Raw genomic sequence first — 23,429 nt, 5'->3', positions numbered from 1 at the left:
AACCAATTGTCTTACAAAAAATTGGAAACTTTCTCCAGGTTTTCTTTACACTGATTCAATCAGATGTATGCTTCAGACAGTGCTAAATGCCATAATTCCATTTTGCCGTACATTTCAAACAATGTGAGGGCGAAATGAACGACAAAAGACCGCCACAATGGACATTGCCAAATGTGCTTTTAAAGGTTTCCTTCGTATGCTGAATAGTTATTACCACTTTTACAAATCTTAGAAAACATGATTTTATGTCACTTCAATACTATACTTAACATGTTTTAGCATACAAGTTGCACATTGCATGAGTTCGTTGCAGTCCTAATTTTAAAGGAAATTTAAAGTCATTATTAATATCATTTTTCCACCCTAATTTCCAAAATTCATTTTCATCTATCTATTAGAATTTACAAGGAGTACAACCTAACCAAAAGTTCATCGGAACTAACTTTTACATAAGTAATTGACACAAATTTATCAAAAAACCTAAAACAGTTGAAAAATTTACAACATATTTAGTTGTTATTTATATCGAATTCACAAATACTATCGTTTAGGCACAACATATTTACCTTTTTAAGTTTTTTGGAAAAACTATTGTATAAACTAGAAATCAAATATTTCACTATAGATACAACGCAACACTGTCAGTATCGTCTCCCTACTGATTAATTTGCATATTTTCACAAAAAACTACCGTCTACCATGTCATATTTTACAAATTTGCATAATCTTTCACAGTTTTTTTTTACATTACGTTAAATGTCATTACGTATTATGTCAGTCAATTACATGATAGCTCCCTATCGCTATTACCTCGACACCCGGATTGGAGATTATCGGAAGCGCCGCCATCTTGGAACCATAGGTAACATTAACCAAAAATTTATTTTATATTTATTACTTTTTTAAAATGTTTCTGTATTTTGTTATAATTCATTTATTTTAAATACAAAATGTAACAGTTTAATGTATTAAATATGTATTAATAGTTTTCTTTGTAGTATTTGTGTTTAGTAGTTAAATTATTATGACCCAATTGAATTTGAATATTTTTGATTCATTCCTTTATTATCTCCGCTCTAAATAAATATTCTATTTTTCTGAATGAGCTAGACTAATTGATCAGAGTTTATATTTTTCTTTTCTGAACAAGGGGCTGCTGAAGTAGCTAGATTGCACCCATTTTAGTTGGACTAACTTTTCTGGAAAGTGAAATTGAAGTGCAAAAGCTGTAGAATAAAGATATGTGATATGTAGATGTAGAATTTTATCACTCCCCTTTTTCCTCTTATTAAATATTTGTTAAAAATTAATCTTTTTTATACAAATAAATATTAATGTAGGTTAAATATTAAAAATACTAACTATAAAAGTATTTGGGTAAATGCCTGGGGCTCCTTTCAGAGTTCAGAGTAGGGTAACCCCCTATGAGTGCCTCTGCCCCCATAAAATGACTTGGTATTTAATTTTGCTGGAATTGGCATACTAAAATTATCATGAGTCTGAGTCGAGTGTTGTTTTAACGACTCCGCAACCCTGAGTGTGAGGGGAAAGACTTTGTTGCTTCGAAGACCCTATAAACATGAATTCTTTAGTTGCTTGTTGATAGTTAAGTTAATATTTGATCCTTCCCGTTTTAGCTTTGTGGGAACTGGACAGAATGAAGAGAAGTTTCTTAAAATCTCTGTTTTTTTGCAAATTTATGGAAAAACAACTCTCCATTTGCCAAATTTCCATAAATTCCATAACTCTTAGAAAAAAGCTGGTGGACTGTAGGCTTTTGGATTACTGGCGACCCATGTGGTGTGGGTAAGAATAAATTCTACTTGTGGGCAACATTCACCTTCTACATATTGTAGTACTTACTTCAAAAGTTTTCGATTACCAGAATATGCTTCAATATTGTAATACAATGACTACTGTGAGAATATAAATTGAATTCACATTTCACTAAATATGTTAAATAAATATTCTAAAAACTGAAAAACAAGAAATAATTTCATTACTTCCAAAATGTGCTTTTATGTGCTTTTTTTATATCAGCATCTAACTTTCTGGACACTAGTGATTATAAATTTTGGACTACTTTTGAGATGGAATTTATAATTGTTTAGGCTATAAAAATCTCAGATGTGTAGCAACCTTGTTCAGGCAGAATTTAGAAAACTCCAGAAATATCACATCATTTTCTACTTTACTGGGTCTCTCTCTTATTTGTCATACATAATTGTATTCTGTAGTTTTGAATGTTTTATTCATCACTGAAAGCATCTAAAATCTGTTTATCTACAGCTCTGAAACTCTCAATTTTGGTTCAAACCAAGCCATATAGAGAGCTTTATCTGAAAGAAAAAGTTGATGTTATCAAGTTTCTTGAACTCAATTATCAGCAAAAAGCAGCAACAAAGTTCAGGATAAGTAAAACATGTTAACAACATTAGTAATTGCAAGGCAGAATACCTTGAATGTTATGAAAATGGAGACCATTCCAGAAAAGTGAGAAAGACAGCAAATTTTGAGATAAATGCTGATCTGAAATGGTTTCAGTGAATGCATGGCATGAATGTGCGTCTGAAATGTGCTCGTGTGTCTGGTTCAATGCTACAGGAAGTAGCATTCACATTTGCAGAGAAGCTTCATATTCAGAATTTTAATGCATCAAATGGCTCGCTCATGTTTTAAGCAAAGACATGCCATTTCAAAGAAGGTACTGTGTGGAAAATCAAATGATATAGATGACATAACAGTGGATGATTTCAAAGCAAGGATATCTCTATACAGTTTTTGATGCAGTTAATGTGTATTCTGCTACATAAAACCTCAGCTGTAACATTAATAGAAATAAACTTACAAAATGTACAAAACAGTGCGTCATGGGGTTTTTTAATTGGCTGCAATTTGAAAAAATTGTAGACTATTAATTTCCACTGTTGTCTGTTTTTTTCATCTGTCTTTCCTTAATCTCGAGAATGGAGTTAGATAGAAGAAACATGAGACCAGATAGGGCAGGAGACCGCAATTAACTATATACGATCTTCTGATGCAAACCGGAAGTCACATTATTTCGATTAAAAAATTTTCCCCTGAAAGGTGTTAGATACATGACTGGCATGACTCTATTGTTAAAGGAAAAGTATGATGTACAGAGGAGAGCCACTACTAATTTGAGGCAGAGGGCATATATTTTAAATTAAATAAATTAAAAATATGATTAAAAATTGCAGCTTAGCATTGTGACAATGTCATAATAAATAATTGCTCATAATGTATGTATTTTCCTATAGTGATGACCTGTCTATAGTGATCATTTATATTGGTCCCAAGAGTGGTCATCTTAAGCAGGTTCCACTGTAGTTTCATTCACTTATCCTGCTTAAAGTTAGTCTGTTGCAGTTTTGTAAATATAACCTAGTCTATTTTTATGCTGTATTTTTATACACAGGGTATTACAAATAAAGCAAACAAGTTCCGTAGCTTGGGAATGAATAAAGGTAGGAGAGAATTGGATGTAAGGTATTATGGCCAAACAAGGTGCATAGAAAGTACACATGTCCAAGAATTGGTGTGTTGGAGAATCAAAGTCCACTTGTCAAATTCCACTGATACTGTACATGGGGTCAAAAATGATGCCATTGGAAAATATGTGAAAACCTAAACAACTTTTACTCTAGGGTAATTTTTGATGTCTTGTGCAGTTGTCAAGGTAAAGTAAACTTAATATATGGATGTCAGAAAAGTCAGGTAGGCAGACAACCATGTAAACAGGTACAACTGTCTTTAGCCCCGTGTATTTACAGATTTGTGCTATGACATATATGTTATCAAATCATTTCTAAAGAATTGTGTGTTTAAGCAGACATCTTAAGCTGCATTACAAGTTGTCTTTGGGAGGGTGGACAATACTTTGAACATCTATCATGTTAGATGAACTAATCATACTAGTTTTTTACAAGCATTTAATAAAGCTGTTTTCAATCATTCTTTGCTGGAGTTTTTTTATTGTGTTCTTGCAAATTGTGACATGATTGATTATCCTTGTTTCAAAGGATTCAGATGTTAATAATGGAAGGCTCACAAGCAGATACATATTATTGTCATACACTGTGACTAGAATCACCATAATGGTTGATTCTAGCCATGAATGTGTTGTGATTAGTTGTCAGCTTTAACAGCATAGAGTTAGTTGTAAACATGTGTGTTAACAATGCTGCAAAATATCAAAAATACCCCAGAATAAACAACTAAATTTTCACATACTTTCTGACAGCACCATTTTTGGCTCCACATACTATTGGATTTTGATGAGACACTCCTGCAGGACTCCATAAACAGAAGGTCCTTTGACATTCACTCACCAACATTTGGACATGTATAACTGTGTGTGTCCTTAGGAGAATTATAGTAAGGCCAAACAATCTTTTAGTCATTCCCTAGTTATGAGACTAGTTTATTTCATTTATAACATTGTGTGTGTGTTTTATTAATTTTACAAAACAGTAATTTGTCTTATTTTAATTGGAGATGTATTGATTTATTATATTTGCCAACTAAACTAAAAACTAGTTTAGTTTTATTCATTTCATTGTTTGCTAATAAAACAGCTTTTGTATGTTTTTGTTTTCTTCTATATTTTTAAACTTTTATAAGATTTATATTTATTTGAATGTGTTTGACTAAATATCTTCTTTCACTGTTCTCTTAATTACTCAATATTTTCTATCATTATTTTATTCAAAGTGTTGTTTCTGGGTTTTCTCCATATTAACTTTTTATTATGTTTACTTCTATTACTTTATTTTTAAGCTCTTTTTTAAGGAAAAGATGTGCTTTATGCTAGTCTTCTAGTTACTTTTATTAGAGCATGGCAAACCTATTCTTTATTGACTTGCGAAAGAGTGACAACAGGAAGAATGGAACTAGTTTAATCTATAATAATGATAGTAATTTATTCTGGGAATCGATAGAAATTGTTTGAACTCTTCAAGTGCTTTCTTTATATAGTCCTATTGTCTGTTTTGATGTTTTTTTTTATTGCTATTTTAATAATTTAGTACCAATTGTAGTGTTGTAGTTTGCTCTGTTTCTATTTGAATTTAGCTTATACTATTTTTATTCTGTTGCTTATTATATAAAACTTGGAGATTTTTTATATGTAAATAATGTGAAGTTGCCAGAACATTGTATAATCAATACTTTACAAAAAATTCACACTAATCAACATTGTTCATTTTGATTTAACATTGTTTTATGTGAATGTTTAGTAAACTAATGTTTGTAAATGTTGTACAACTGTTAAAAATGCAAACATTTTTATATTTAATTTTAATAAAATTTTGAAATTAAAAAGAAATTCTTTATATAATGATATCATTGCCAATTGTATCAACTTTTAAAAATTTTATATAGGGTGACTGGACCAGTGAATGACCATTTAAGATGAAGATATAGTTCAGGATTATTTTGTATGGCTACTATTCTTCCAAATTAATAAGATGTAATTTATATGTTTGCTTTAAAGTACAGGATTTTTTTTAAAAGAATGCCACCATTTTAAATTACTGTAATTATGTTAATTATTACCCAGGAATCATGCATTGTACATCAACCAATAGAGTAACTGTTTGCATTTCATCTATCATCTGCATTCAAGCATTTTTTTTTTTTTGTTTACAGCCTCTAGGAAACATTGTAAACACAAACTGTTGTGACTTTGCAATAGAGAACACATTTTGTATTCTTTAGTTTGCAAACTTAGAGTCAGTCATCATTGTGCAACAAAAATGTTTCCCTTGCATAGTGGATCACTTTAAAAGTGTTTATGAAACTCATGTTGGACAATGCAGACTGGTGCAGAGTTTGCAGATTGCAGAATACTAAATATCTACTCTGTTGTGGAGTCACCCTTTTTATTTTTTTGTGTTTTCTGAAGACAGTAGACAAAATGATGTTGGAATGCAGATGATAGATGAAACTTGAATGGTTACTTTTTTGATTGATGTACATTATATAATTCTTTTGTAATAATTAACAGAATAACAGTAATTTAAAATGCTAGCATTCTTTTTGGCAAACCCTGTATATTGTTTTATGAAAATGTGATGCAATCTAAAAATATCTTAACTGTATCTGAAAATTAAGCATGATCTTACAAAGGCAGAAAAACCCAGTAAATGATTACCATGTGATCAAACACTAGTAGGAAGCCATATAGCCTCTTTTACTGGTACAAATTGCCTAAAAATTACACTTGTTTATTAACTGGCATGATTTTAGGTATAATTTGACACATGAAATTGGTAGTTATTCACTGGTAGCTGGTCATTTACTGGTTGAGTTGTCCCACTTCTTAAAACAAATTTATATATTTATTATATAGAGGTATACATTTTTTACAGATCATTGCTGTGCCTGAGTTTTGTACAAATAATTCTGTGCAGTTTTGTAGAGATTGCTGTGCTTAAAAGACAGTTTGAAAGTTGGTTGTAGGTTAGGAGACATTATATGTCAGTTTTAAATTGCAATTATAAGCTCATCAAACAGCTTTCTCTTTGTCTAAAGTCACTAACTTGTAATAACATCTTCATAAAATGTGAGAAATTCTGTGTATTACATATTAATCTGCCATCACAATTTTAATTAAAACCACTAAAAAGCCAGGTCTGTGAAACATGGCTCTTTATGAGCAGCTAGGATGTGAAATGTCTTGTTGTTGTTTCTGTGAAACCACAGTGCATTCTTGTTATTTTTTCCAGTCAGTGAACATTTTCAATCTTTGAGTCTAGCATACATATGCATTGAACATAGTCATGAGCAATTGTAACAAAGGTTTGACTATCTATGTAGTTACAAGTGTTGTCAAATTGTGGAAATTATCCCTTGATCTTGGATGTTTTCATCCTGATAACAGATTCAGGGGTTTTCTTAAAAAATCCAAAAACAGAGAGTTTTATAACATAGCCTGTTTTAATTTCCAAAGAAGGAAATTCACTCACCTTTTGGTTTAAAATGCTTGTAACTCGGGCTTCTTGAAAGTTTTGTGGCCAAACTCTCGTCTACCTTTCTACCTGAATGTCTCCTTCAAGAAGATACCAGAATCAGAAATAATAATCATTGCTAATGTTTTCAGTGCTGCTTTTGTTTCAGTCATGTTGGACAAGTCAGCACAGCACTCACCCATCAATAATCCTCTTTTTTTCTTTTTTTTTCCACATCTGACATGGTACAATTCTAATTGCGAAATGATATTGTAAATATGTTTCTGAAATGGCTTGATGAGGAGTCTGAGGAAGAAAATGTAGGCTCCTTCCTTGCAGACAGTAAGTGAGGATGTTTGTATGAAAATCTTGAAAGTGTTAAGAAAGAAACCAGGTCTTCCACATCATCAGTATCAAGAGAAAAGTATGCATAGTCCAAAAAAGAAGAATAGGGAAACAGCATTCAAGAATGTAACATGTAGCCCATTGCATCGGTTTGCAGATACCATATAATAACAATCTGCAAACTAACCAGATTCAGAACTTGAATAGAAATTATAATTAAGTTTAACAATAATTTCAAATACAGTGGAACCTTGGTATACGACCTTAATCCGTTCCTGATGTTTGGACTTATACCGAATAGGACGTATACCAAACCAACCTTTCCCATAAGAAGTAATGTAAAAATGATTAATCCGTTCTCATGTAAAAAAAAAAACCCTCTTGATATGATATATTAATGGGGTAAAATAATTTAAACACTGAGTACATTAATAAAAAAATAAATATTATTATAGATTTTTAAAGTTATTAGAGTATATTGTATTATATTATTTAAATCATTAAATCAAAATCAAATCAAATCAAACTCTCCTTAATACTAATAATCTGTTTAGAAATTGATTAAACCCCTTTCGCAGCGTTAGCCGATTTAATAATGTCTATTTTTCATGATTGTCGATATCGTTGTTCTTGGAATACGGTTTGCAACAGTTAAATCTTGAACACCCATGCCACCTTCATATTTCTCCACAATCTCTTTTTTCAGTTCCATTGTGATTCTAGTCATTTTTTTAGTTTTCTGTTGCTTTTCATTTGCCTTTTTGCAATTCATGATTAATAAAAATAATAAAATTTTACTTACAAATTAAAATCAGAAGAAATTTAACAAAGTTATAAACCGTGGGACTGCGAATGTCTAGTCTTGTCTAGTACACCGATAGTGCTACTTGTTCATAGATGGCACGTATAATTGAATTAAATCGTATACTGAACAAAAGTCATATACTGAGCAAAATTTGTTTCGTCCAAACAGGACGTATTTCGAATTGGACGTATTCTAAAACAGATGTATACCGGTTCTACTGTATTGTTTTTCTCTTTTTTATCATTCTAATCAATCCAATTATATATCAATTTTCTGTTTCTATATAGAAATTACTTTACTTAACTGAAGTAAAGTAAAATAAACATTAAAAAGTGTATTATTCATAACAAAACTTCCTGATCTTATTAAAATTTGTCAAGACAAATCAGTTAGAATATGAAAATATGTAGGGTGAGTGTAGTGCTCACCCTCGAGTAAGTGTTACAAATCTGACTGTGGGGAGCACCAAGTTAAGCTGGGAACTACTTGTGGTGTTAATTAATCAGTAATAATTATTACACTTAATAATTATTAAGTTATATATTCTTTATTTTACCTTTCCTTTTAATAAACCCATAAAATCGGAACTTTTATTAAGTGTTGTCTTATTTGTTTAGTCTGCATAATGTTATTGCTTGGTAATTGTTATTAATGAAATGAATCCCAAATTAATTACTGTGAATAGGTTCTATTGTGTGATTTCTGATTTAATGCATTTATTTGTAACCAATGTCTTAAAATTGCTACTCCAGTATTCTATAAGAAGGCTTAGATGCTTGCTTTATTCAGAATTGTTAGTGTTCCTGTTTGGATGTCTGAATGCCAGTCATGCCCGTGTGACACAGTCAAAGATATTACATGCAGCCGATGGGGTTTGAAAAAGATTATATCATTGTGCTTGAGAATGGCCATTTTGCCAAATTGTCTTCTGTTTGGGTCTTCTCACCAGACTGTGATGAGGTGTGAGCTGTGGATACATGAGGATACGTATGGCAGACAGGTTTTGATGCCTTAGACAGATCACTGGGAAAGATGATTGTCTGATTGTGAGACAAGCTTTAACAGCTGTAACAGTCTTTTCATCATCCAGAGAAAGATGGAAGCCTTGCTATAGAATGTTGTCTCTTCTCTTCTTAAACCTTTGGTAGGTGACAATGGTTTAAGAATGGAAAATTTACATGCATGGTAACTGTTACTTGTTGTGTGATTAGCACCCTAACAACATTGACTTTATTTGCAGCAGTGCTGTAACAGAGAAGCATGGACCACTATGGACTGGCAGGGTATTGTCTCTAGAAATGAATCCTGGTTTAGTTTGGGAATGGATAACTGCTATGTTACTGTGTGGAGGATTACTGGTTATTGCTTCATGTTGAGTGACACACTGCCCTCATTGCTGGTATGCTGGTCTTAGGATCTATTTGATCACTCCTAGTAATGGTATGGAGGACACTGATGACACTATGGTATGTTCAGGAAATCCTGTGACCTGATGTGTTGCCTTTTTTCATTTTCACATTTTCCAGCAAGATAATGCTCAACTGCACATAGCTAATGTTTTCTAGGAATGTGTTTGTCAGGTTGCTACATTTCATCTGGAGCATATTTGGGACTAGATGGGATACCAGCTTTGGCCATCTGCAAGTGTGTAGTATCTGGAGTGGCAATTGAATGTCTTGTGAAATCTGTTGCAGGTTTGCATAAGGTCCCTAAATGCCTCTATTCCCAACTATATTTACTGATGCATATGTCCAAGATAGAGGATGTCCTGTATGGTAGCAAAGTTTGATTCAAATTACACTGTTGTTCCATGAAAAATTTTTTTTGCTATGATATTGTAGTCATTTATTATCATTGTTGTTAAGTTCTTATTAATAATTGGTTTGAATACCACTTTCTTGGTACATAAGTTTTTTGTCAGTGAGTGTATTGAAAGGACTTCATATAGTTATAATGAATATCTGCACATGGTCAAACTATGATTGGTTTTTTGTCTGCAGTTAGTAATTACAACAAATTAAAAATGCCTTATTGCAAAAATAATACATTTCTAATTGAATTGTAAGTTACTGAAATTTAAATTTTTTGTTACAGATTGCAATCATTTGCAGTTTGCAACAGCCATTCTTTCAGTTTTAGAAATTTGGAAGAAGTTACTTCTTTTAGATTTTTATTCTTGTATCAAATGATTGTGAAGAAATTGTGGTTGTTTTCAAATACAGTAAACCTGTGCTAACTAGGACTTTTATAAACTTGATAATCTTTACCCCCTATTAATCTGTGTTAGCATGGGTTTACTGTATCTTGTTTGACAAACATAATAGTTTGCACTTCATCAGTTTTTAACTACAGATGATGATGAGGATTTCTACTTATTGCATATTGTCAACTTTCAATATTTTAAAGTTTCTTGGCTTGAAATCTGAAAACAGTAACTTTTTCTGACTTTTTTTAATCACTTTATGTCAACAAAATCCAAGTATAAATTATTATTTTTAAATCAATAATAGATGTAGTACATAACATTGAGCTCAATTGAATTGTGTCCAATCTCTTAAAGAACAATGTTCTGCAGCATGGAAGTTTGTTCATTGCCCACTACAGAACATGTGCGCATTGTATGGATGAGCACAAGCATGAGATTCTTTGCTGTGGGTATGCACTTGTTAGCCTCTTATGTAATTAGTACAGAAGTACACAAAATATTTTAAGTTAAAATCAAAAATTATTCTATATGAATTTACTAAAAAATTAATTTAACATACTTTAAAACTAAGATCAAAATTTTTTAATACTTTCAATCATTTCTATTTTACTTCACTCTCTTTCTATCTTACATTTCTTTGAGAAATTATCTTTTATTTACTAATGCCACAGTTGATTAAACAATTTGGCATAAATTAAAATATTTTATTATTTCAGATCATCTTATACAACTTTATTTATTTTTATGCATTAATTTTAAGACTATTTTATTATTTTAATTTTTGTTTTTTACTTTTTTTGATATAGTTATTATGTTTCTGGGATATGCCGAGAAGGAACACGTTGTAAATTCTCACATGACCGAGAAAATGCTACTTTAGATCCAGTCTGTCGTTACTACCTTCAAGGTCGATGTACATATGGTGATCACTGCAGGTATATAACTTTTACATTTTGAAAAGAATATTATTTGTAGGTGGTACATTCAAAAAGTTTACAGAAAAGTTAATATGACGAATTTAGTCTCTGTAATCCAAAATTATTCTTGGTAGACCAATCTCACAGCAATCTTATTGGCAAATTAAATTTATTTTCTAAAGACTACATCATATGCATTTCAATTCATTAGACCAGTTGGAAATGCATGTGATGTAGTCTTTACAAAATAAATTTAATTTGCCAATAAGATTGCTGTGAGATTGGTCTACCAAGAATAATTTTGGATTACAGAGACTAAATTCGTCATATTATCTAATATACAGCAAACCATTTATATATATTTTTTACAGAAAAGATTTTTATCACTTCTTTTGCTGATTCTGTATACATTTAGACAATATTACTCTCCTGCAGCATATTCATCTTCAAATATTATCTTGCATGTATGCATCTTCTACAGTAACACATTTCACCCAGCGATTGTACAGTTTTTGAAAACATCTTGGAACTCCTCATTTGTGACTGTGTGAATTACACTTTTTGCAGTGACCATCACTTCATCTGTGTTGACAAATTTTCAGCCTTTCTTGTGTGTTTTCATATGGGGAAAGAGGTGGACCTTGTAAACTACTGATAACATTTCTAGAGTTTGTTTGAGGTGTTTTCTTCAAAAGGACACACAATTTGATGTTTATTCTTTATTCAGGACTGTTTAGTTTTACATTAAATCATACTTCAAAATCTCATTATCACCTGTCACAAAATGCAAACATAGTGAACTGCATAGTGAAATTGTGAACTGATTGTGCTGTGACTTGGTACATAGTTGCCACATATTTAAAGAAAAATCTGAGTTATTCTCATTCTATCTACACTCATTACAGACATTTTCTGCAAACTTTTTGAACGTACTATGCATAATAATACTCTGTTAATTTGAGGTGTACAGGAAGAAAAATAATTGTAAATTTTAAATTATATTTTCCAAAATTATTAATATTTATAACAATAATACAAAAAGTTTTGAGTTCTTTAAAGTGCTTTATGATAAATTCTTTGTCTGTTATGCTGATGCTTATATTGCTGTTTATTTCTATTTTATAAATGCAAATTTCAATTCTACAAACTAATATTTTTTAAAATACATATATTTTGATGTAAAGACATCATCAACATTGTAGAAAACTTCAATACTAGAGTTGTAAATTTGAAGGATTTACAACTCATTTAACATGCTTTAAAGCATAAGAAAATATAGAGAATCATTAACTTTATTGTTTCTACATCACTGGATATAATTTTTTTTATGTATATAAACATTAAAAAATCTTACTTATGTGAACTTGATATATTTGTAACTGTGATTTATAACACATTCTTGTGTAAAGATGTTTTAACAAATCACTTATTTTGTTCAAATATTTTCAAAACTAGTTCTATATTTAGCATATACTCTTTCAAATAGTGAATGCTGGTTTATAGTTTAAATGTAGCATGAAGCTATAGTACAAGATGTCCAGAAAGTTACTGTTCAGAGAGAGATTTGTAGTGGCATTAAAGTTATACATGTGATGTTAAATATGAGACCTGCAACTCATATCCCACATTTCCACTTTGTAGTAGACAGTGTTACTGCTTGTTCACGAATGTTCTGATTTTTCGAAGACTTCTTCAACAGTCACATAAGCTACCATAGAATCCAGCCTGCTAGGTCTCGAGATCTTCATATCTTGCTCCCTTGAATTGGGCTTCTGGAGGACATATTTGACATTGGCCATAGGAGAAACTGCAATATCATATGTTAAACTTCACTTTTAATTAAACTTTATTTAAACTTTTTCCACCTCACAGTAATTTTTCAGACACCTTGTAATAGTGTTAACAGTTCTGTTAACAAGGGGGATCAGGATTGGCCTCTTGAATTTCAACAAGTTTGATATACATTAAATACTACCCTAATATAAATCAATAATAAATCCACTTGATGCAACTCAAGCATTTGTGAGAAAAATGAATTTAAGGTCTTCCATATTCTTTATAAGCAAGCCCTAAAAGTGTTTTCTCAATGTGCAGCTGTAGCCTATGGCAAATTAATTAATGTTAACAAGTGCTTGCCTTTTTCCAAATTCACAAATAAAGTGATGTACATGAATGTCATAGTTAAGTACACTGCATGACATTATTAGTTAATAATCTATTTGCAAGTATAGAATCTCTGTTTATGGCATTGAGCTTACTGGAAATTAGAATTTGATTTGTGACAGCTTGCTTAACAACAGTTTACTAATAACTGGCAGTCACAAAAACAGGTAATTTGTTGTATGGTAGATTGTTGATTATTTGAATCTGATAATCTGAATTAACAATTTAAATGAATCACTACAACCAAGGAATATGGTCTTTGAGTCTAACATACGTTCTCTCTATATGCTGAATCAATTCTTGTAATTGTTACTATTGTTTTATTTCAGTCTCTTCCCAGCTGTCATTATTGTCATTTGCAGGCGTTTAATGTTATGTTTTATTTGACTTTGAATCCATATGATTTTACAATTGCTAGGATATTTAAAATGTCAAGTAAATGACATTGTACTATAACAATGGCAAATAAAGAGGAAATAATTAATTTGTTTATATAAGAGGCAACCAGGGAAGTCAGTTATCAAAAATAGTTGTTGTTATTTCAAAAATAGGTTATAGTAGTGTTTTTGTGGATGATAGTTTTTATTTATGCAATTATTTAAATTTTTTATTATCTGTTTATCATAAATTAATTTATGTAAATTTGTTTAATTTTTTCTGCTCTGAGGACATTAAGAAGATTCCCTTGCCATTCATATTGTGGGTTTAGCTAAATCCACAATGAAAGCAGCTGGATATTGAGAAATTGAGCCTGATAAGTCAATTCTGTCTTCGAAAAATTCCATTCAAACTCAAACTTGAGTCTCCCAGAGTAACAGGTCAATGTCTTTACCATCTTTGCCATTCAGCTGTCAATCCATAAATCAATTTAGATAATTCAAAGTTCTGAATAATGAAAAACTTTCATAATTTAGCAATAACCTTTTTTGTTGAAGAGTCAGAACACAATTGATCTCAAATGTGGGTGACCTTGCAGAGTGAGAGGGGGGAACACAACTATGCTAATGGAATGGTAATTAGGGAGGGGTGAACACCTATGTTAATGGATAGTGGAGAAGAAGAGACCCTCTCCTGTCATTTACAGTTTCTTTGGTAGAACTAAAGAGCAATAAAGAATCTATCAATTTGGTAATTGTGATTCTATATGTTTATACTGCATGAGATCAGTCTTACAATAGTGTTGCAGTTGAATTTGTTATATTTAGTAAGTTCTTCTTGAGATTGACTACGAATTTTACATGGTTTTTAAATTTTATGATTTATTTGTTTGCATTGAGCCAAATTTAGTATTTTATTATGCAGTAGAAATACATTAAAATTATTGTACATTGAATAATTTTTTAAATTCAGTAATTCTCATTTGCAGGGTGTATAACAATTTTGTTAGTGATTCAATAATTCAAAAAAGTAGAATTTTAATTTTATTTATTCTGATTCATTTCCTACATTTTTAGATTTAATTAAAGACATTAATTAAAAAGCTTAATTAGATATAATTAAAATATTTACTTTATATTAGCATGATCTGTTTAACTTCTACCATTACTTTTGTTTTTATGTGAATGTTGTTAATTGATTTTATATACTAATTTTAATGAAATATAATACTGAATGACTTCATAAAGAATAAGTTTTAAAGTGATGAAAGAAATGTCTTAGAATTTTAAGTATGAGGGTTGATAAAAAAGAAAAAAGTGTTATAATAGCTATAAATCAAATGTGTGATGGAGCAGTTAGGTAAATTTTTACCTACAAGTTAATTAGATGGAATGGAATGGAACACCCTTCATCACCCACAAGAAAAAGTTCAAAGTGGTACTGTCTTTTGGGAAAGTATGGTTACTATTTTCTGGGATTCTTTGGATATTATCCTCATGACTTCTTGGAATCAGGACAGCTTATTAATATTGTGACACCCTTAGAAAATTGCATCAAGCCATCCAGCTAAAATGCCCAGGCTTGTTGGGTGAATGAGTTAATCTCCTGCATGATAATGCCAGCTCTTCACACACAGAAATTGCTTTAAAAATTCAAGTGGTCACTATGGGGACATTTACAGTACAGATCTGGCCTCCAGTGATTTTTCTGTTTCTTCTCCTCAAAGAATATTTATCTTGCACCTGATTCCATTGTGATATTGATGCGAAAGTAGCCACAAAAATATGGCTGCAACAGCAAAGACATGATTTTTTTTCAACTGGGAATGGAAAATCTGGTCATATGTTCAGAAATGTCTGAATTGACAGGGTGATTAAGTCAAAAAAATAGTTTATATACACGTAAATAACATCTTATATTCATTTGTTATTCGAAACATGTTTTTTTTTATAATCGAGTATGTAATTTTTTTTTACTAACCCTCATAATTACTTTTCTCTGTTTTACAATAAAACAAGACAATAACCACAAAAAGCAAAACATAAGATTTTTGTTTAATGCTAATTTAAAATGAGAAAAACTAGATGAAGTCAGTCTTTCTTAAAGAGACAATGACTTGGTTAATGGAATGATTGTTGAGGATATACTAAATGGAAGTACTGCATATATAAACATGAGGCATTGCATGTGGATTAAGTAGAATTTAAATAAAGACACTATTTGGAGGTGGAAGCACATTAAATATACTTAAAGTACAATTAGAAATCTTTAATTCTTCTGTAAATCTAATTAGCATTTTGTAACTTTAGGAAATTTGGTATAGGACAGGCTAGATCATTTATTTATTAAAGATAAAATTTATTTAGCGTTTTTAATATTTTTTTTACAGTAGAAGAGATGCGGTAGAGTAAACAGGAAGGCAATAGTTGACTAAAGATGAAAAGTTTACAAAAACAAATGTACAAAGAATATGTTTAGAAGAGACAGTTTTATAATGCTGTTATACAAAGCCAGTTCTTTGACTATTTTAGCAATTTGTAAATTAGAAGTGAGTTTGAGACATGAATAAAAAAAATTAAAGATAATAGAAAGTTACTTAATAATTGTTGTTGTTATTATTGACGGTTACTGATGCATGAACTATGAAATAAGTGCTTTAACTTTAAAAATTATTGTTTTGGAATTTTGGTGGTATTTTATATTTTATTTATGTTAGTATTCACAGTGTACTATACATTGTAGAAACTTTGGTAACAAAATAAATAATTTTATAATGTTGCCAATACTAGCGCACATAGACAGAACTGTGGCACAAGCTAGGTTTTAGTTGAGCTGCAGTCTCTGTGGTTGCATACAGCCAACATTTTTATGTTTCAAATTCTATATCTATCAGATATCTGCAGTTTCTCACATGGTCAGAAGTCATATTGGTGGTTTGGTATTGCTGGCATCTCCAGTGTTCGAGTGGTACTTGATTTTCCTTCTGTTCTTGGTGATTTCTTTCATGTGGATATATGAGTATCTCTACTATTTCATTCACAGGGCTTTGCCTCATTTGCTTTGTTGTTCTCAAGCTTGACTATCTCATTTGAAATTCCCAGTAAATCTTGTCTATTTTGTTTGAGCATCACTCTGTTGTCTGTTATTGTCTTATACACAGATTCATAGACTTTGGCAATATAATTTTATTTTGTTTTTCTGCTTCATGTAATTATGCAATCCTGATCATCATAAAGAACATTCAAATTAAACTTAACAAGTGAAAAGATAAGAATAAATTGTATATTACCAGTTTGCATATTATTACCATTTGCATAAATATCATTAGCATATATACTTTAGCACCTAGTGTACTAGTGGTTATGGAGTACCAATTTCATAAGAAAAAAAATGTGCGCAGCCCACTAGAAGCCTATCAGGTTTTCTTGTGCTCTCTCATCCAGAAAAAGTTGGTCATCACTGATCTTATATTATCTTCATTGTGAGGTTCTCATCATTTTTACTATTACTGACATTGAGTGACCTTGGCCTGAGCTGTCTCTTAAATCTTCGACACACCTCAGATCATGATATGTGATTTTGGATAGAGCTTGACTATGCTCAGCTGCTGTTGAGAAAGAGTCATTTTTAAATGCATTCATTTAATTTGCTTAATCTTAAATTTTGCAACTCAAATTTCATTCACTTTTAATTGAGATAGAGGGCCAAAACTTTGAGGACAATCTAAGTCTGATGACTATGCATTTTAATGATGATTTAAAGAGTGGCCCATCTTGAAACCCTATAAACATAATCAAATGTAGAGTTTAATTGTGTGTGTGTGTAAATTCACTGTAATGATTTATATGGTGGGGGAGGTCATCTCACTATCTTCCACTCTGTCTTGAAAACATGACCAATAAAAGCATTTTTAAAATTATTTCGGTTTATATTTACATGCTGCAGCAATTATGTTACTATCTCTCAGACAGTGAGACAATTGAACATGAGTACCTTAAAATTATCACACAGTTGAAGTCAGATGAGCATCATCCATGTCTGAAGGCATTTTGACAATCATCAAATATTTGTCTTTGATAGGTCTCCTCTCTAGTTTTTTGGGTCACATCAGTTACCTCCTTTGTCAGAACGCTCTATCTGAACAACTTGCCTGTTTATTTTTCCATTAGTTCATTCAATTAGCTAGACTACAGTCAGGTTCCATTCAGTTCCAAATATAATGGGGATAAAATAAAATAAATGAAATTGATAACTTCTGGTATTCAGGTGGTAAATTAACCTTCATACTGGAATATATCAGTAGATTTCCACTTTTACAAACTGATTAGTTCTTGGAAAAGTTATTGTTAAAAAATGAGTTTTAGTAAACTGAATCTAATTTCCTATACTTAAGATCTTTAGTGTCATAAACTGAGATTTTGTAGTTGAACTTACAAATTACTGCATCAAAATAGTTAATCAGAAAACTGCATTTAAATGTCGAGTTATATAAAAATTATTATACAAAATTTAAATGTGTTGTTAAGTGTAAAGTTGTAAAGGTTTGTTGTATGAGTGATATAAATTTGATATTTTTGCTATCACAATATTATTACAAGGTAATTGTAGGAAATCATAATCAACTTGAAAATTGATAACGTAAGGGATAATGACAAGGAGGACAGAAGATTCATCTTTTATTCAGTAACTGATAAATTTGAAATGATACAAGGATGATTATTATAATTACTTTCCTCCTTTAAATTACAGTAAATTAAAATAATATATACACTATAAGCTTGACTATCCAAAACAGTTGGCAAAAGTAAAGTAAATAACTAAATAAAACAAAATGTGCATTATTATATATAATATACAGTGATCAAACACTCCACTTAACTGGAAATTGCTGTCATTTCTCACTTGTAGTGCCACCAAACTAGGCCATATATATGTAATGTTATGTTAGATTTTGAGTAAATTAATTTACCTTCAGATACAGTAATTGCATTAGATTAGTTATAGTTCACAAAACTTTAAAGATAAGGTGCTTGATGTAGCCAGAACACAAGAACGAGAGTTTCTGGATCATCTGAAATTTCATTTATCCAGAACATCCCTTGGTCCTATCAAGTTTGGATAATTATTTCTCCTATATTCACAAAAATGGTATACTATATTCATTTGAATCCAGTGTGTGCAGTTTATTTGAAATAAATTTGGCAACATAATTCACAATGGATGTTTCCAGTTACTAAGCATTTTGCTTACTTTGCTGATGTTAAATTTCACTTATCAACCAGATGACTTTGCTTTAAATAATGATTGTCTATAGTCAATAGTTACAAGCAATATTAATGGGTGTTTTTGCATAAATGATTTCATGAAAATGTGGATAAATAAAGTGTTAAATATACAATAAAGACACCCTTTATATCTGTATTACCTCTTAGTTTAAGCTGTTGGTCTGTCAGCAGTTTTTTGCCCTTCATTCAAATTAAATAACAAAGAAGTCTTACTTTTATTTAATTAATAAGTTAGTTCATTCTAAAATACACTAGTACAAATTGCAGATAATTTATCTTTATCAGATAAAGAAATAATTGATTTTTTTCTTCCTTTAATCTTTTAATGCCATATGGACTTTTTGTAATATGTAATAAAAAATTAAATTTGCTGTAATATTCAACTATCGTGTTTTAGAAAGTTGATATTTGTATAAATTCAATTTGTTAAATTTTCTTCCTTTTTTTTCAAAACCAGTATCTTAAAAAATGGGGGGGTGCAGATTATTTGAGGGTGGGAATTATTCAAGTAAATATGGTATATTATTTTAATTAACTATCATTTAAAGACAAATAGTTACAATTATTTATGTTGTCTCATTTAAAACATGTTAATTATTGAATAAAAAGTAGAGTTCCTATCTCTTTGTCATCATCCCTTACATTACATATTTTTGGGCTGATATAACTGCTTTTTGTGTTGTTGGTAATTCTTAAAATGGTTACTGTTGTTGCATGTCACTTTCAGGTCTTCTATATTGTATAAATAATATTTGAAACACATTTTTGTGTGTATGTATGTACAAGAACATCATAAACATCAGATAATATACAAATGCAGATTGGACAATACAGAACATTAATAACATATTACAAAAATTAAAATACCATTAAATTTAAATAAACAGTCATAGATAATTGTTGAGAACATAAATTAAATGATTTTTTGAAACAATACAAACATAGAAACACCTGTGGTGGCAAATTGTTGAAACTTACATGAATAAATGGAAAAATTGTAGTAAACTTGTGATGAATGAAAATTGTTAAAAATTATTTTAGCAGTTTGAAAACTAGGATGTGGTTAACTATGAAGACAGTTAACCTATTAATGTATTACTAATTTATTTATATCAAGTGTTCTTAATAATAGCATTTATAAAAGAAAAAAAATGAAAATTTAAACCATTATCAACTGTGCAGTCCGTTACTATGAATAATTCATGGTTATTCTTTATTGATTTGTTTTAATTTTTGCCATTTATTTTTGTCATCAAATTCACTACTGTAAGTTCCAATAATTTTTTCAAATGTGCCCTTTATTATACAAGATTAGTTAGAAAGAATGTTAGCATTACAAAATTTTATTACACCATACTGATGAAAGATACAACAATTTATGATACATATATGGAAAAATCTATCTTAAGTTTACATACTTTAAAAGTGTTGAATATGTGCACTGTCGGTTTACCAACACATGATACACCAACCCAGTATACCCAGCATTCTAATTTTGCCCATACCTAATGGAATGTCTTGAATGGGTAAATGAGGCCAGAATGATTGTCACAGCTTGTCCAGATCTGCTGGAATAGAAAGATCATACCCAAAATCTTTGATGTAGCCCCAAAGATAAAAGATGTTGAGTCTGGTGAGTGTGGTAGCCATCACATCTGCACCAGAACTTGTCCTGCTGTTCTTTCCATCCACCACTGGAAGAGTTTGGTGTTGATAAGTTTTGACTTCTCAGCAGCAATGTAGTGAGGTCTCACATTTTGGTGAATGAAATCTTCAGAATTGCCTTTTGATCAGTTTATTAACCACTGTACCAACATATCTGGACAATTCATTCCATTATCTGTTTTCCAAAGAAAACTGGCATCACAGTTGTGTAACAGAGGCACTGCAGAAAACATACTTTCAACAAATCCAAAACAACTTCTAAAGCTTTGTATGGAATTCTTGTCTTTCACATCTTGATGTTATGCTGATTCACCTTTCCCGAAAGGTGAAACTTAGCCTCGTCACTAAAATAAACAAGAGCAAAGTTGTACAGTATGCTACTCTGCAGTTTTCATTTTGCATATATAATTATTTCATTCAACTTATCCCTTTAATTATTTATGAGTACCACAGAGATATATTTTGTCTTTGTGCTGTTGGCAGCAAGTGTGGGTTACTTTTTTGATCACAAAGCAGACCAGAATGATTTCAAACTTTCTCAGAAAAATGAAAGTTCATATGTACGAAGATATACAGGCACAAGGCCTTTGTTAATACAGTAGAGTCCTTCAAACTCAACTTAATGCAGGCTAAGACTTGCAAGTAGTATGCTAAATATAAAGCAGACTTTGAATTTACTTTCTATATTGTTGTCTATTGCATAAGTTACCAAAAATGACAAGTTTTACAGTATAGTGATGATGATAGTGTGAATAGAAGAATTTTCGTAAAGGTATTATATGTGAAAATTTGTATATGTATTAACTGCTTACCAATAGAGACTATTTTTATTTGTAGTTAAATTTTAATTTAAAAATATTGGCTATTCAGTGGTTACTTTTCAAGTTAGTGACATTGGCCTTATGTTTCGCAGTGGTACTTGGAAGAAAGGTTATATTCTTTCTTAACATATGGAATTGATGTTGTTATCAAGTGGTGCCAGTGAGGAATGATAATTTATTTTATCTTGGTGTTAAGTTACAGAGGTAGAAATTAGGTTATGTATATTTTGTTTTTGGACAACACAATGAGTTTTACGGAATGTTGAGTTTCCGGGACTCTACTGCATTAGTGTTTGTTGGAAATAATCTGGGCAGAATTCAGTATTTTTAAGGATCAAAATTTTTCAAGATTTGAATGCATTTCTGAGAAATTAAGTTCTTGAGAACACATAATGAATGTAATTTGTTGAAAATGAGGAATGTAAGGTATAACATTTACTACCAATTTTTTTTGTATGGAGTAGTAACTAACTAGTTCCAATTATTTGAGAATAAGTTGGTTAAGATTATTAGTAATTACAGATGATTAATGAAGTTAGTGATTAACTAGTGTATTAACATTTTCCAAGAAGTTAGATTATGGAATAATTTGGTCTCTGTATCATTGTAATACAATTAGAATTTCTGATGTCAGAGTAAAACACTAGGATTTGGTCTCAAATTGGCTCATTTGCCATTGCACAAACTCATATTCAAATATCTAGTGCAAATTTTCAAGAACGATGAAAACTTAGTAGAATGGAATATTTTTCAATCTTTGCATTTGAATACCTGCATCTTTAGTTAGAATCACTTTGGATTGATTTGGATTAAATTTCAAATAAATTTTATAAAGTTTGATTCTGGTTTACACAGGTTTTACTATATTAATAGAAACATTTTATTTAGTTGTTGAGCAGCATGACAAAAAAACTAATATAATGTCAATATTGTGGGTTACTAATAGATAAAATAATGTACAGTGAGTGATTGGTTAATGAACAATTGGGTGATCAAGTGGGTGATTGGTTAATATAATCCGTTCCAAGATTTTGTTCACTATTCAAATTGTTCATTAAATGATTATCGATTTACCATAGGTCTTTATAGGAATTTAATTTGTTCTGGAGACCACAAAAAATAAAAAATATATACTTTCTTACTATGTTTATTTATATGTAATAGTAAAAATACATACATATATATATATATATATAGTCTTGCATTTTTATTAGTCATGTTTTTTCCATTTGGGGAGGTTAAAGAATCTGTTCAGTGTTGATTGCTTTTCTCTCTTCTTCAGGATTTTTCAGAAGTAATTAATAGCATTGTAATTGTAGAGATCCCTAAGCCTGTTAACCTCAACCTGGTTTGAATGCCATTCTAAGACCATTGTTCTGACATCTTCCCACTTCTGTAACTCTTTCTTGGCCCTTTGCTATGCTCCCTTGTTTATGTTTATTTTTTAAAACAGAAATAAAAAATTAAGAAAAAAAAAGCATTAATTAAAATTTTTTAAGTCAACAAAACACCACCTGGACAAAAATATGTGAAACAGACAATAAACAAGATGCTGCCGTCAAGTGCTGACATCTGTTGTTGATAAATTTTATAAAAATCGATTTTTAACAGGGTTTCAATGAATTGGTACCCTGGCCTATTTGCTTAACAGTTGAGGGTGCAACAGATTGGTACTGCGGTCAAGAAAGAGTTAAAAGATGTTTAATAGCAGATATCGTCATTAATTCTCTTTTTCAGAAGAAAACATAACTCGCCAAGTTCCTTGGTGTTCTTCATTCAAGAGTTCTTGGTGTTCTTCTGTTGTCAGATCAGTTTCAGATTCCATTATGAGCTGTTTAATATTCTTTATTTCTCAGATGTGATTTTTGATACT

The 23,429-nt window shown here is 30.5% G+C and overlaps 1 protein-coding gene across 2 annotated transcripts in view; it reads left to right on the top strand.

The window, feature by feature from the left end:
• Nucleotides 1-23,429, top strand: part of LOC136977292 (probable E3 ubiquitin-protein ligase makorin-1) — a 68,826-nt gene that overhangs the window by 19,532 nt on the left and 25,865 nt on the right. For both annotated transcript variants that reach the window (XM_067272768.1, XM_067272767.1), the window contains exon 2: nucleotides 11,134-11,262. In XM_067272768.1, the coding sequence (XP_067128869.1) occupies nucleotides 11,134-11,262 (129 nt within the window). The remainder of the gene's footprint in view (nucleotides 1-11,133; nucleotides 11,263-23,429) is intronic.

The sequence above is a fragment of the Centruroides vittatus genome, unplaced genomic scaffold (genome assembly GCF_030686945.1).
Source record: "Centruroides vittatus isolate TY-2023 unplaced genomic scaffold, ASM3068694v2 contig_453, whole genome shotgun sequence".
NCBI classification, from domain to species: domain Eukaryota; kingdom Metazoa; phylum Arthropoda; class Arachnida; order Scorpiones; family Buthidae; genus Centruroides; species Centruroides vittatus.
This window is presented reverse-complemented; position numbering and strand designations above follow the sequence as displayed.